The sequence below is a fragment of the Clarias gariepinus genome, chromosome 5 (assembly GCF_024256425.1).
Source record: "Clarias gariepinus isolate MV-2021 ecotype Netherlands chromosome 5, CGAR_prim_01v2, whole genome shotgun sequence".
Taxonomy (NCBI): Eukaryota; Metazoa; Chordata; class Actinopteri; order Siluriformes; family Clariidae; genus Clarias; species Clarias gariepinus.
The window spans coordinates 6634970-6649001 of NC_071104.1; the positions used below are offsets into that span (position 1 = coordinate 6634970).

At 40.3% G+C, this 14032-nt stretch overlaps 1 protein-coding gene across 1 annotated transcript; it reads right to left on the minus strand.

Moving 5' to 3' along the window:
* Positions 1-256: 256 nt before the first annotated feature.
* On the minus strand, positions 257-3501 carry LOC128524607 (uncharacterized protein C21orf62-like). Its single transcript, XM_053497254.1, has 2 exons — positions 3381-3501; positions 257-1281 (listed from the first exon to the last, which is right to left on the minus strand). Exon 2 carries the CDS (start codon positions 1249-1251, stop codon positions 604-606), a length of 648 nt encoding a protein of 215 aa, XP_053353229.1. The 5' UTR covers positions 1252-1281; positions 3381-3501; the 3' UTR covers positions 257-603.
* Between the last annotated feature and the right edge of the window lie 10531 nt (positions 3502-14032).

Consider the following 14032-nt stretch of genomic DNA (forward strand, 5'->3'; position numbering starts at 1 on the left):
ATGTTTAACTGACTGCTAAACATTCCAGTCCTGGTATGATCAATCTCTATCATCTACATCATGACGTCTGAAAAAAAAAAGATTCCTTAAATGTTCTTGCAGTTTAAAAGATTTTATACGTCTGGTTTAAGTGGAAAAAATAAGGAAGCAATTCTAGTTATCACTACATGAACTTTGGAATGGAAAAAAATATTAACTCGAAGTGACTCTACCAACGAACTATTTAAGCAACAAAAGGAATTTATGGCAAAATGCAGAAGGTTTCAGAAATGTATTTGTGCCAGAAAAATGTCATCTTTCTGAATGTACAGCCACAAAGGAAAAAGGAAGTGATTCTAAAGCGCTTTTTTTTTTTTTTGGTTGTTGTTTTTGTGGTCGGCAAAAAAAAATAAAAGTGGAGGAAGTGTTCCTTTGCAGTAAACTCTCACATGTCTGAAACTGAACATGGTATTGGGGGTTTTCTGTTTTAATGCCATGCCTTAGGAAACAAGTTAGGCACTATCCTCCGGCACTCATTAAATCAGAGAACGCACTGTTCCATGATTAGACAGGTATGATTATATTATTAATCCAGTGTAGAAATAAGCAAAAGATTTGATCAATTTAGTAAATAAAAGTTAAGATGGCTGGCTTTTGGATCTCTTCTAGGTCAGTAATCTTAATATTGGCTTGCTGAAGGTAAGGAAAATGCTGCATGAGCTTCTGCACTGGTGGTCCGATGACACTGTAGGCCTTCAGGTGATGGTTCAGTGACCACAAGTCTAAAAACGCAACGCTGAGATTCCCATCCTGTATGTTTAGTCCAAAGTTCAGAACTTTTTTTTGTGACATTCCATTACTGGAGATCTGAAGCTTCCTCAGACCCACAATAGTAAGATATTGAGAAGGTTCAAAAAGCGAGGCTGGGCTACACAGAGACAGCTGCAGCTCTGAAACCCTGCTACCATTCAGCAGCTCCCTTAGCACCCAGGGCTGCCACGCCCACACTGCCAGCATCTCCGCTTCCAAGGTGCCGGGCGACAGAGCCGTGCGCCCGACAGTGCCACAGCTGCACATCAGGCTGGCGAGAGTCTCATTACAACTGTATACCGCCGACGCACAGCTGCAGTTGCATAAGCGGGCAGCATGGTCTGAGCTGTCGAACACTAGCGTGATGTTGGCTTGAAGGGGATGCTGAGTTTCCACCAAGTGGAACGGGAGGAGAATGCACAAGATATGCCGTAAGCAGGACAGCAGCATTTTCACATCCATGTGATCCAGGCCTACATCCTGATCCAGAGTCTGGAAAAGAGAATGTTATAGATAAAGTTATTTATTGTGCTGTTTTTTCTAGAATTTAGCCACATTTAATTAAACCACATACCATGTAGAACTACGTGATAAACTATAACAGTGTTGGCCTAAGTATATGAATAAAAGTTCTTTTCCTTTAATAAAATATTTTTTTAATGCACATACTCAAGATGTATGTTCCTTACTGATTAGCTTTTTTTTACAATTTCATTTTAAAGTAAATTAACAAATTAAAAAATAATGATACTGTGCGATTTCTTTCCTTTTTTATGTGCTTTTTTTCATAAATTTTATTTATGCATGTGCATATGCAGTTAATATTATAGGCTATCATCTGTGATTATTCTCAGATCTCTGCACTCAGTGCCAGTTTTTAGCCTCCCTCATTAAAACATTAACACTACACAAGCCATAGTCCAACAAGTGTTCCGCAGGTGACAGCTCTGGCAATTAACATCGAACTTTTCCTTGCACACATTCCTCGTCACATTTTATTGGGCCTTTTACCGAACAGTGAGAAAAAAGTCCAAGTTCTTTGAGACACTCAGTCCAGATGTTCTATATTGTAGCTGGCTGTTAAATTCTGAAACTGAAACACGCTGTGTTCCGAGCTGGCGTTTCAGTCTTGTTAAACCTGGCAGGAAAAGTAAAAGTCACAGAGAAAACACTCTCTTCACTTTGGTCGGCTCGGTCTGCTCCCAGATTTAAAGGCTTAGGGGAAGGAGGACAGACTTTCCAGTGCTGCCATCGGGCAAATGAGTTGGTTAGTCTGAACGACTCAACACGTGACATGATCACAAAGAATCCTTTACTGCCTTCTGCTTCGTGATTATGTAACCTTCCTAAGAGCTAATGTTTGCCCTGGAATATGGCAGCTCAGACAGTGGAATACAGCACCAGTCATTTCAGTGACCTCACGCTATGAAGCATTAACGCCAAGTAACTCTGGTCCATAATTTTCCCTAACTTTGAGACACACATTTGATAGTCGAAAGTTTAATTTATTGTGGCCTTTTGGTTCAGGTCGCAGTATTTCGGTTTGCATGTGAAGCATTGGAATACAGTAAAGGTTAAATCAATGTTCTGATTAGCAAAAAAAAAAAAAAAAACTTTATAAGGAAAATAGTTATCTAATTGGTTATGAGGTTAGTTATCTAATTACCTGTTACCTAGAATCTATTTAAGTTTCATTTTCGGAAACCAAGACTAAAAGGAAATGCTAATTACTATAAAAATAATTGTAAATAATTGTTAGTGAGCACATGATGAATTCATATTTATATGAATATTATAAATGTCTCATTCTGTACAGGTGAAAAACGAATGCAAGTATTTCTGTCCAATTGTGCTCCATTTGATGTATGCACTTTTTTGAAAGACAATCGTGAAATGAGAATAATAAAAATAAAAGTTTTTATATGGAAGCAATCTAGCGCTGATAATACTTTAACATTATTTGTTTTTCAGAACTACGACAGTACAGTATATTATGTGAATGTTTGCAAGCCTTATATAATCGCAAATGAAATAAAAAGCTGCCTTTTAAAAAAAAGGTCTTTGTTTGAGAGAACTGGAAATATGATGCAAACAGTCAGCTGACATCATAAACCGCACAGGCACCTACCCTAACATTCTCATTTCCACCCTCTCCAGAGCGACTACACACCCCCACCCACACCCGTCCATATCTCAGCTTCTAGATAGTACATTAATCCCCAGAATGTACCTCTGTATATCTGCACATGCAGATGTTATGCTTTACATTATGCTTTACATTATGCTTAACAGCTTTTAAAGCAAATCTGTGGAAATAAAACATGACCAAAAACTACGACTGATTCTATGAACCATGACTATGAAGAAGCTGTGTGTCTGCTCACTTCATGCTGAATCCCCACTCACCCAAAAAAAAAAAGAGGAAATTATGTAAAGACATATCTTATTAAAGGTCAGAGCATGTATTGTGCATGCATGGCATATTCAGATTCACAGAATGAAATGTTTAACAAAGCAATACAGAAACAAACCAAAATAAATGGTGTAATAAAAGGAACCACAGTGATGATGTAAGATAATGAGGCACCCACCCGTATCTCTAATATTTTGTCCACGACCTGTTGAGTCTCGAGAACTTCACAATCGCAGCTGCTTCTTGCTTCAGCTCTCCCATTCCCTCTCCATTTCTTGCTCCCTCCTTCCCCTCTTTTCCATCTCTCCTCCCTCTGCCTCCCCTTTCCAAGGCCCCTCACACACTTTCACTGGCAATGAATATTGGACTTAGTATGGCTTAGACACCACAGATGCTGCTTTCTTTAAGTACTGGAAGGCAAAAAAAAGTTGGCAGTGCATATGCTGCCATCTAGTGGCACTAAAAAATGTTTTGTGGTTTGTAGTTCTCTAAGCAATCAGTGCTGTGTATGATTTCACCTTCCAAAAATGGATGTGGATTACAGGCTGCAAGGCATGAATAACTCACTCACTCACTCAGTCACACACACACACTCACAGACTATACCGCTTTATCCCATGTACAGGGTTGCTGGAGGGCCTGGAGCCTATCTCAGGAGACTTTGGGCAAAACATTTACATTTTGGCAGACGCTCTTATCCAGAGCGACTTACATTTTTATCTCATTACACACCTGAGGGTTAAGGGCCTTGCTCAAGGGCCCAACAGTGGCAACTTGGTGGTTGTGGGGTTTGAACCTGGGATCTTCCGAACCGTAGTCCAATGCCTTAACCACTGAGCTACCCCTGGCCCCTGGCAAAAGGCACATACTGTACAGTACACACGCTTACACGCTTATTCACACACTACAGGCAATTTGGGAATGCCGATTAGGTTAATATGCATGCTTTTGCACTCTGGGAGGAAACCAGAGTACCTGGAGGAAACCCACCAAGCATGGGGAGAACAGGCATGCACACACAGACCCTGAGGCAGGAATCAAACCCGGACCATGAAGGTGCAAGGCGGCATGACGCATAAATTAATTGAGGGCAACAATTTAGCAAAAAAAGAACAACCTATAAACCAAACAAATTCTTTTATTTTTGACACATAAATGACAATGTACATTTATATAAATATAAATATACATTGTCATTAATGTGTATGTATATAAACTTTTAGGAAATATATTTTATTATGGGAAAATTATTTATTTACTGCAACAATTTTATAAAATGGACCCCATAGTGGGGCAGTGGTGGTTCAGTGTGTTAGGGCTGTGAGTAAATGATGCTACTAACACAAAGCTGGGATACAGTGGGGCAAAAAAGTATTCAGTCAGCCACCAATTGTGCAAGTTCTCCCACTTAAAAAGATGGTATACCTCAACTATGAGAGACAAAATAAGAAAACAAATCCAGAAAATCACATTGTAGGATTTTTACAGAATTTATTTGCAAATTATGGTGTAAAATAAGTATTTGGTCACCTACAAACAAGCAAGATTTCTGGCTCTCACGGACCTGTAACTTTTTTTGTCTCTCATACCTATAATAAAAATTACGACAATGAATTTGACTCTGCACTAATGTATTTGTTATGAATGAAGGCTGAACTTAATACAGGTACAATAAGTCAACAAAGTACTGGAAAAAATTTTCATGCATTTGTTGGTTGGTTGTTTTTACGTTTTATAGCAAAAATTACATTTTGTATTGACAATATATGATATTGAATTTAAAAATGTTTGTGTATTTTTATAACCTTGTTTATATAATATAATCAGGGACAGGAATCATCAGGGATTATCATGATACCTTTTTTAAAATACATTTTAATACCTTTTTGTACCACAGACCACTGTGTTGTGTGCAGATTTAATGCCACTGGCAGGTTTATAGAGGAATGGCAATATTTTAACAGCTCAAATGAAAACATGTATAAATAAATTTTTAAAAATTTCTCTTACAAAAACTTCTTTTGGAGTCGTTGTGGTGATAGATGAATTACCACATGAAAGAAAAGCGATACACAAGTGATACATTTTTTCTCCATCTCTAGTTGTTGTTTATGCTTTTAGAGTCATTCGAGTTGCTTAATAGACTGATGCATAAAGTAATTTGGTATGAGTTTATTTTGGGATTCGCAGTTAAATTAAAACAAACACACACACACACACACACACACACACACATATACACACGTTTCCAATTGAGGAATGGTGTGCATGTCCTGCAGTGAAGACATCACTCTATAAATGCGAAGAGAAAACGACAGTTTCTTTATTCACTACAACTTTTGAACCTTTCAACACGCTGATGAATGAACCTAGTTAAAGTGCTATAACGCAAGATATAATGAGTTTAATTCACTGGCAATTATAGAGGTATAAAGCTAATGAGCCAGACAATGAAGCTGTGGGAAAGAGTAGTGGAAGCTAGGATAAGGGCAGAGGTGAGCATTTGTGATTAGCAATATGGTTTTATGCCTAGAAAGAGTACTGTACATCAGATGCAGTATTTGCTTTGAGGATGCTGGCGGAGAAGTACAGAGAAGGTAACAGGGAGTTGCATTGTGTCTTTTTAGATTTAGAGAAAGCGTATGACAGGGTGCCAAGAGTGTTGTATGAGGAAGTCTGGAGTGGCAGAGAAGTATGTTAGAGTGGTGCAGGACATGTATGAGAGCTGTAAGACAGTGGTAAGATGTGCTGTAGGTGTGACAGAAGAGTTTAAGGTGGAGGTGGGTCTGCATCAAGGATCGGCTCTAAGCCCCTTTTTGTTTGCTCTGGTGATTGACAGGATGACAGATGAGGTAAGACAGGAGTCCCAATGGACTATGATGTTTGCAGATGACATTGTGCTCTGTAGCGAGAGCAGGGAACAGGTGGAGGAAAATTTGGAGAGGTGGAGGTATGCTCTGGAAAGCAGAGGAATGAAGGTTAGCCGCAGCAAGACGGAATACATGTGTGTAAATGAGAGGGACCCAGGAGGGTCGGTGAGGCTACAGGGAGCAGAGGTAAAGAAGGTGCAGGATTTTAAGTACTTGGGGTCAACGGTCCAGAGCAACGGAGAGTGTGGAAAGGAGGTGAAGAGGCGGGTACAGGCAGGTTGGAATGGGTGGAGAAAAGTGTCAGGTGTGTCAGGTGTATCAGCGAGAATGAAAGGAAAGGTGTACAGGACAGTGGTGAGACCAGCGATGCTCTACGGCTTAGAGACAGTGGCGCTGAAGGGGGCAGAGTTGGAGGTACAGTAGCAGGGCTGAAGATGTTGAGGTTCTCTTTGGGAGTGACAAGGATGGATAGGAGTAAGAATGAGTTTATCAGAGGGACAACCCATGTTAGATGTTTTGGAGATAAAGTCAGAGAGGCCAGATTGAGGTGGTTTGGACATGTTCAGAGGAGAGATGGTGAATATATCGGTAGAAGGATGCTGAGGTTTGAACTGCCAGGCAGGAGGTCTAGAGGAAGACCAAAGAGGAGATTTATGGATGCAGTGAGAGAGGACATGAAGTTAGTTGGTGTGAGAGAAGAGGATGCAGAGGATAGGGTTAGATGGAGGCAGATGATTCGCTGTGGCGACCCCTGAAAGGGAACAGCCGAAAGACAAAGAAGAAAGAAGAAGAATGAGTTTAATTCACTTTCCAGCTTCAGATATTCCTTTGCTGTACATGGTCAGTCCAAGCCTGCTTCTTCCTCTAAAGCTGTAGGTTAGTAGTCCATCCTATCCAGGGTTGCCATCTTTCCAAGCTGTCTGCTGGCACCAATTTATTCATGGTGGTTTATTCCTGAACTAGTCGTGCTTGTCCAGGTTGTTGTTAGTCTTTTGGCTGCTCCCATCAAGGAGACACCACAGTGCTCCATCCGATCCGCACACAACTTGGATTTGGGATGCACTTCATTTGGAACGTAACCAGATACAGTAACAGTCAACAAGCCGACACGTTATACTCTATACTGTATAGTTACACAACTATTTGTGGTGTAAACATTTATTTAAACTAAAAAAATATATGGGGTGAAATGCTTATATGACTACCCATGACATAAAAAGAAACATTTATCTATAATAAAACACCTCTATAATGAAGCCCTTCAACAAGCCCTACCCCCAACCCAAAAATGTCTAAACCTTTAAGCAATCTGTGCATGATGATCGATACACAACATTGCTGCCATTGTCAGTGTGTCATACGGAATAGTTCAGGCCATTCTCACGTGTGATTTAAACATGCACCGTGTTGCTGCCAAGTTCATCACCAAACTGCTGACCCAGAAGCAGAAGGACCACTCCATCGAAACCTGCCAAGAACTCAGCATCAGCGTGCCGTGGATGACCTGTCCTTTGTGTCAAGGATTATAACCTGTGAAGAAACTTGGGTGTACAGGTACGATCCTGAGATGTAGCAACAGTCTTGAAACAGTCAGTGAAAGAGCTCATCATCTCCATGACCGAACAAGGCATGGCAAGATAGCAGCTCGACTGAGTGCAAGCTTATTGTCTTTTTTGAGATTCACAGCGTTTTGCATTGAGAATTTGTCCCCAGGGGCCAGACGGGCGATAGGGAATCCTACTGCCAGGTTTTAAGACGTCTGAGGGAGGACATACAACTGGACCCTGAAACGACCGGATCGCTAATCTCAAACCTTCTTAATACTGCCTCGTATCACTTCGTCTACGTTTCTAACTCTTCAGTTTCTATGTGACCAAAATTCTATTTACTTTTGCAGTCACTACTTTTTCACCGAAACGACGCTCTTCTTTTCCATGGTTGTGTTTAAGGAGTGGGAGCGGGAGTGGGAGGCTCACGGTGTACTGAAGTCATGGAATGATAAGCTGAAGGAAACTTATCACGAAACAAGGTACATTTTTTTTATCCCACTGCCACTAGGAGGCGGAGGCATTATCAGTCTGTCTGTTTGTTCATTGTATTTGTCTGTGATTAACCTCAATCTCTTCAGAATGATTGGCTGAATGTTTGTAGTTCTGGACTTACAGTATATGGAAATATAATTACTGTATCATCACCTTATCAACTGATTAGATTCAATTCATTTCAGCATCAAGGTCACAATGAGTCCAAAAGTGAAAAGTTTTTTTTCTTTAGCTTTTATACAGAGATCTTACATCATGCATGCTCATGTTCAGGGATACAAGGGTAATTTTGTTATCCAAGAGTTTTGCAGTCTATGTGCCATCTGGTCGTTGATTCTTTTTTGATGAGGTTTTTTTTTTTTCCTTTTTTTCAGCTGCAATCTGACCTTATGTGTCAGGTGGACACACCGCCTGCGTCAGTGCAGACGCTAGAGAAAGAGGCACTCATAAAACACTCAAAATACATAGAGAGACAATGGGGGTAAGTCATAAAATCCTGCTTATAGTGTCAATTTAAAAATAATGTGAGGGCTTGTGATGGCCCGAACAACTGGGAGAGACAACACACATGATGTTTGAAGATCTCTGCTTATTATCAGGAAAGAGAGTGTATTTAAGCTATTGGCCAGGTGCCGTGTCACATACGTGCCCACCATCAAAAGAACCAGTCTTTAACATGTCGGTTACAAAGAGACCAGGAAACAGACAGACGATAGGAAATACATTTGTATTTTCCATTTAAAGAAATGAGTTCTTGTGGACACAAGCTGTTTGGATGCATATTACTCTGCATCCTGCTTGAGCTCTCAAAATGGCTAGTATCATGGCTATGTTTCTTACGGTAGAGCAAGTATACATGTGGCCAGTTTTACTCTGTAGGACTCCTAGCCAGTATGTCTGTAGCATCATCAGGATTCAAACTCACAACCTCCACGTCATTCAGGACTTCCCTGTAACAGCTGCTTTGAGGTTTGCTGGTTGTGTCTATGAGTTGCTTGATGCTGAACTATCTGCGTTCCTTTCCAGAGACAACTGTGAGAAGTAAGGCTTGGCTGTGTGTTTGGTGAGGCAGCTATTGGTGTTGCCGTCCAGGGGAGCATACCTCTAGCTATTGGGAGTTGCAGGAGGTGGACTGGTGCCATTTAGAGCCCAACTCACCGGACAGATCAGGAAAAATCTGTATGCTTAGTGGAACATCAGGAGCTTAGTTCTAAGCACTTAATCACCAAACTCCTGAACTGATACATGACCATGCGTTTGATAATGAGATGGTGTAAGCCATCAATTCAATGATTTATCTGGTAATAGCACTAGTAGCACAATTGCAGGGGCACACAGAGGGCATGTGTTCCAGACTGTTATCACATGACACATTAGCTAGGGATCTCACATAGCACAAACTCTTTTCTGTTCTGCCATTTAGGACCTCCTGCTATGCTTAGTAGACAGTTGGCAGCTCTCTTGGAGTTGTGTTTTCAGAGCTTGAACATACTATGAGTGAGACTTATGGGAATTATTGTTTAAGGGAATATTGAAAGCAAGATCAATAGGCAACCAAAGTTGCCATACAAACATTAACTTGTAGTTTGTGAAACCTGTTTTATGTCTGGTACAATTATACGTCTGTACTAGTGGATTAAAGAAGTCAGACCAGTGCCTTTTATCTTCATTCTTGAGGAACCAACCATGTTTAAAAGAGTCCTATTAAACTTTTCTACAGGGTTACCTTTAGGATGGTATACTGTGTATCAAACTTGACAGATTCCCACAATAGCACAGAGCTCTTCGATTGTCTTGGACTCAAAATCAAAATACTGGTCACTGTATAAAATTTAAGGAATGCCATAGACCTATACGAAAAAAATCTAATTCTAAATCTAAACTGTATTACGTTCATTTGTGTTCGTGTACGCGGGGCGCCAGACAAACGAGTGTCTATTAGTGATGGGTCGTTTATAAACGATCCATCACGTTTTTCTGAACGTGATTCAGAAGAACAAGTAGTCTCAGAAAGTGATTAGTTCATTCTACTGGGAAAAACCAAAAACCTACGCAACACCGCTGTAGGTTGTGTACAGGAAACAGAATTGAGCGATTCTTTCTCAATGACTCTTCTACTCCGATCGTTAGTTCTTTTGTTACGTGACTCCCATAGACACTATGCAGTGCAGTAGATTCAAAAGAACGAACGACTCAGACTGGAAGATATGAGAAGTGAGCTACTCATTCTGTTTATTATAATATGTCCTTAGCTGCATTGTAATATTTTCACAATTGGAACTATAGTAAAAATTTGTGTATGTAGACATATTGCGGTTCTTTTTTATTGAAAATGCAACATTTTATTTAATTTTTTATCCAAAGACGAAAGGAACTAAATGATTCGAAAAAGATTCGTTTATTTTGATGAACGAGATTCAAAGAACCGAGTCACTAAAATGATCCAAACCTCGCATCACTAGTGTCTATGTAGGCACATAAATTTTTGAAAAGCATGTGATTTGAGGCTGAGCTCTAATTGGATTTTTTTTTTTTAATCATCCGAACCCTCCCACTTTTGTTCTTAGCGAATCAATATTGTTTTTTAACTAGTTGAGCTCATGTGATTGGACCATTCTCAACGAGTCTTATTAACGGTCAGCTGTTTGTTAGTTTATGTATTGAATAGTGATGGATGTGGAAGCCAGCTTAATATGAGGGAAAAATGCTGTAATTTCTTTGCTAAAAAAACCCTTCGCAAGGAGATCGGAAAGAGTTAAAGAGCTTGGACCAGATCCACCTGATCTTCTAATTAAACAGCAGACCAGTGATCACGGCCGATCTTACACTCTGTGCTTTTTCAGCACTTCTTATGGCTATTTACAGGCGATTATTAAAAGTTTAATTTTATCTAAATTAAATTAATCTTGTTTGCGCCCACAACATTACTTTTTTTTTGCGCCTGCCTCCACTGGTGGTAGTGATGTTACTGTGAAGAAGCTTGTATGGAGCAAAAGGGGGCGTGCCCAAATGAAGCCTCACTACGATGCGTTTGACGGGTTCCTGAGAGTCACGTGACCAACGACAACCCTTGCGTTTTACGTAACTAAGGGCCTGTCCACACGGAGACGTGTTTCGCTGTATACGTATAAATTTGTTATCGTATTGACGTTTCGTCCACACGGATCCGGCGTTTTAGGAGACTGAAACTGCTATTTTTTTAAACCGGGTCCCAAAGTGGATAAATCTGAAAACGACACGCTTGCGTCTCCGTGTGTACGGCCAATCCGTATATTTTGTGAAACGATGATGTCATCACATCACGTGTCGGCTGCGTCACACGTAACAGCAACAACAATAATGGCGGGCTACATGATTGTGTTCGTGTTGCTACAAAGCCTACTAGCTTTATTACAGCAAAATCTATTGCTTCTATGCAACTGTTATGAGCAACAAGTGATAATGGACAACACAATCTTGGTTCGTATACAGCGCGCAGGTTATGCGCATGCTCAAAGTCTCCTTCTCCATGTATAGTGTATCTCTATGGCAGAATTACAGCGCCCCATACTGGTCTGGCATATACAGGTCCTTCTCAAAAAATTAGCATACAGTGATAAAGTTTATTATTTTCTGTAATGTACTGATAAACATTGGACTTTCATATATTTTAGATTCATTACACACAACTGAAGTAGGTCAAGCCTTTTAATTGTTTTAATATTGATGATTTTGGCATACAGCTCATGAAAACCCAAAATTCCTATCTCAAAAAATTAGCATATCATAAAAAGGTTCTTTAAACGAGCTATTAACCTAATCATCTGAATCAACTAATTAACTCTAAAAACCTACAAAAGAGTCCTGAGGCTTTTAAAAACTCCCAGCCTGGTTCATTACTCAAAACCGCAATCATGGGTAAGACTGCCGACCTGACTGCTGTCCAGAAGGCCATCATTGACACCCTCAAGCAAGAGGGTAAGACACAGAAAGAAATTTCTGAACGAATAGGCTGTTCCCAGAGTGCTGTATCAAGGCACCTCAGTGGGAAGGAAAAAGTGTGGCAGAAAACGCTGCACAACGAGAAGAGGTGACCGGACCCTGAGGAAGATTGTGGAGAAGGACCGATTCCAGACCTTGGGGGACCTGCGGAAGCAGTGGACTGAGTCTGGAGTAGAAACATCCAGAGCCACCGTGTACAGGCGTGTGCAGGAAATGGGCTACAGGTGCCGCATTCCCCAGGTCAAGCCACTTTTGAACGAGAAACAGCGGCAGAAGCGCCTGACCTGGGCTACAGAGAAGCAGCACTGGATTGTTGCTCAGTGGTCTAAAGTATTTTTTCCGGATAGAGGCAAATTTTGCATGTCATTCGAAAATCAAGGTGCCAGAGTCTGGAGGAAGACTGGGGAAAGGGAAATGCCAAAATGCCTGAAGTTCAGTGATGGTCTGGGGTGCCATGTCAGCTGCTGGTGTTGGTCCACTGTGTTTTATCAAGGGCAGGGTCAATGCAGCTAGCTATCAAGAGATTTTGGGGCACTTCATGCCTCCATCTGCTGAAAAGCTTTATGGAGATGAAGATTTCATTTTTCAGCACGACCTGGCACCTGCTCACAGTGCCAAAACCACTGCTAAATGGTTTACTGACCATGGTATTACTGTGCTCAGTTGGCCTGCCAACTCTCCTGACCTGAACCCCATAGAGAATCTGTGGGATATTGTAAAGAGAAGTTGAGTGACGCAAGACCCAACACTCTGGATGAGCTTAAGGCCGCTATCGAAGCATCCTGGGCCTCCATAACACCTCAGCAGTGCCACAGGCTGATTGCCTCCATGCCACGCCGCATTGAAGCAGTCATTTCTGCAAAAGGATTCCTGACCAAGTATTGAGTGCATAACTGAACATAATTATTTGAAGGTTGACTTTTTTTTGTATTAAAAACACTTTTCTTTTATTGGTCGGATGAAATATGCTAATTTTTTGAGAATTTTGGGTTTTCATGAGCTGTATGCCAAAATCATCAATATTAAAACAATTAAAAGGCTTGAACTACTTCAGTTGTGTGTAATGAATCCAAAATATATAAAAGTCTAATGTTTATTAGTACATTACAGAAAATAATGAACTTTATCACAATATGCTAATTTTTTGAGAAGGACCTGTATACTACACCGTTTTCAGTGGTTTCGTGTGTACGCAGATATTTCTTGAGACGACGCCGTGTTCACGAAAAAAAAATGATCGGATAGGGAACGCACCGGCTTCGTGTGGACGAACCCTAAATCATTATATTGGAGATTTTTGTTCTTAAAATTATAAAGCAAGATTCGGAAAAACGTTTTTTTTTTTTTTTGCATTTCACAATAAACTTTACATTTACTACCCCTATATAAATGTGAAGAAGGAACACGCACACAAAAACTTGAAAGTTTATAATAATGACCTCAATTCCAAACTCATACCAAAAACTCTAGTGCTATTGTATCTAGCTTTTTTCATCTCTATTTATTTTCTTAACTTCCTTTATTAATTTTCTTTATTGTGTGTTTTAATCTTTGATTTGTGTATTGATTCCTTAAAAACTTGACTGGCGGATTAACATACTGTATTCTGTTATAATATTCCATATTTATTCCACACGACTGTCAGTGATGAGTGGAACGTTACTGTACTTTACTCTACTTGCAGCTGCTTGTCCATATTAATTGTGCTGCTTGCGATGTTACAATCTAGTTGCTACACAAAATTTGTCCACTAGATGGCGGTAAGATTCGTTAAGACCTTAACAGCTTACAGAAAGTAGGCATTTAAGGTCACAGTTCTAAAAACGCAGGACACTAAAGAGACTTGTGTACCGACTGTGAAAAACACCCAAAGAAAGATGCCCAGGGTCCCTGCTCATCTGCGTGAACGTGCATTAGGCATGCTGCAGGGAGGCATG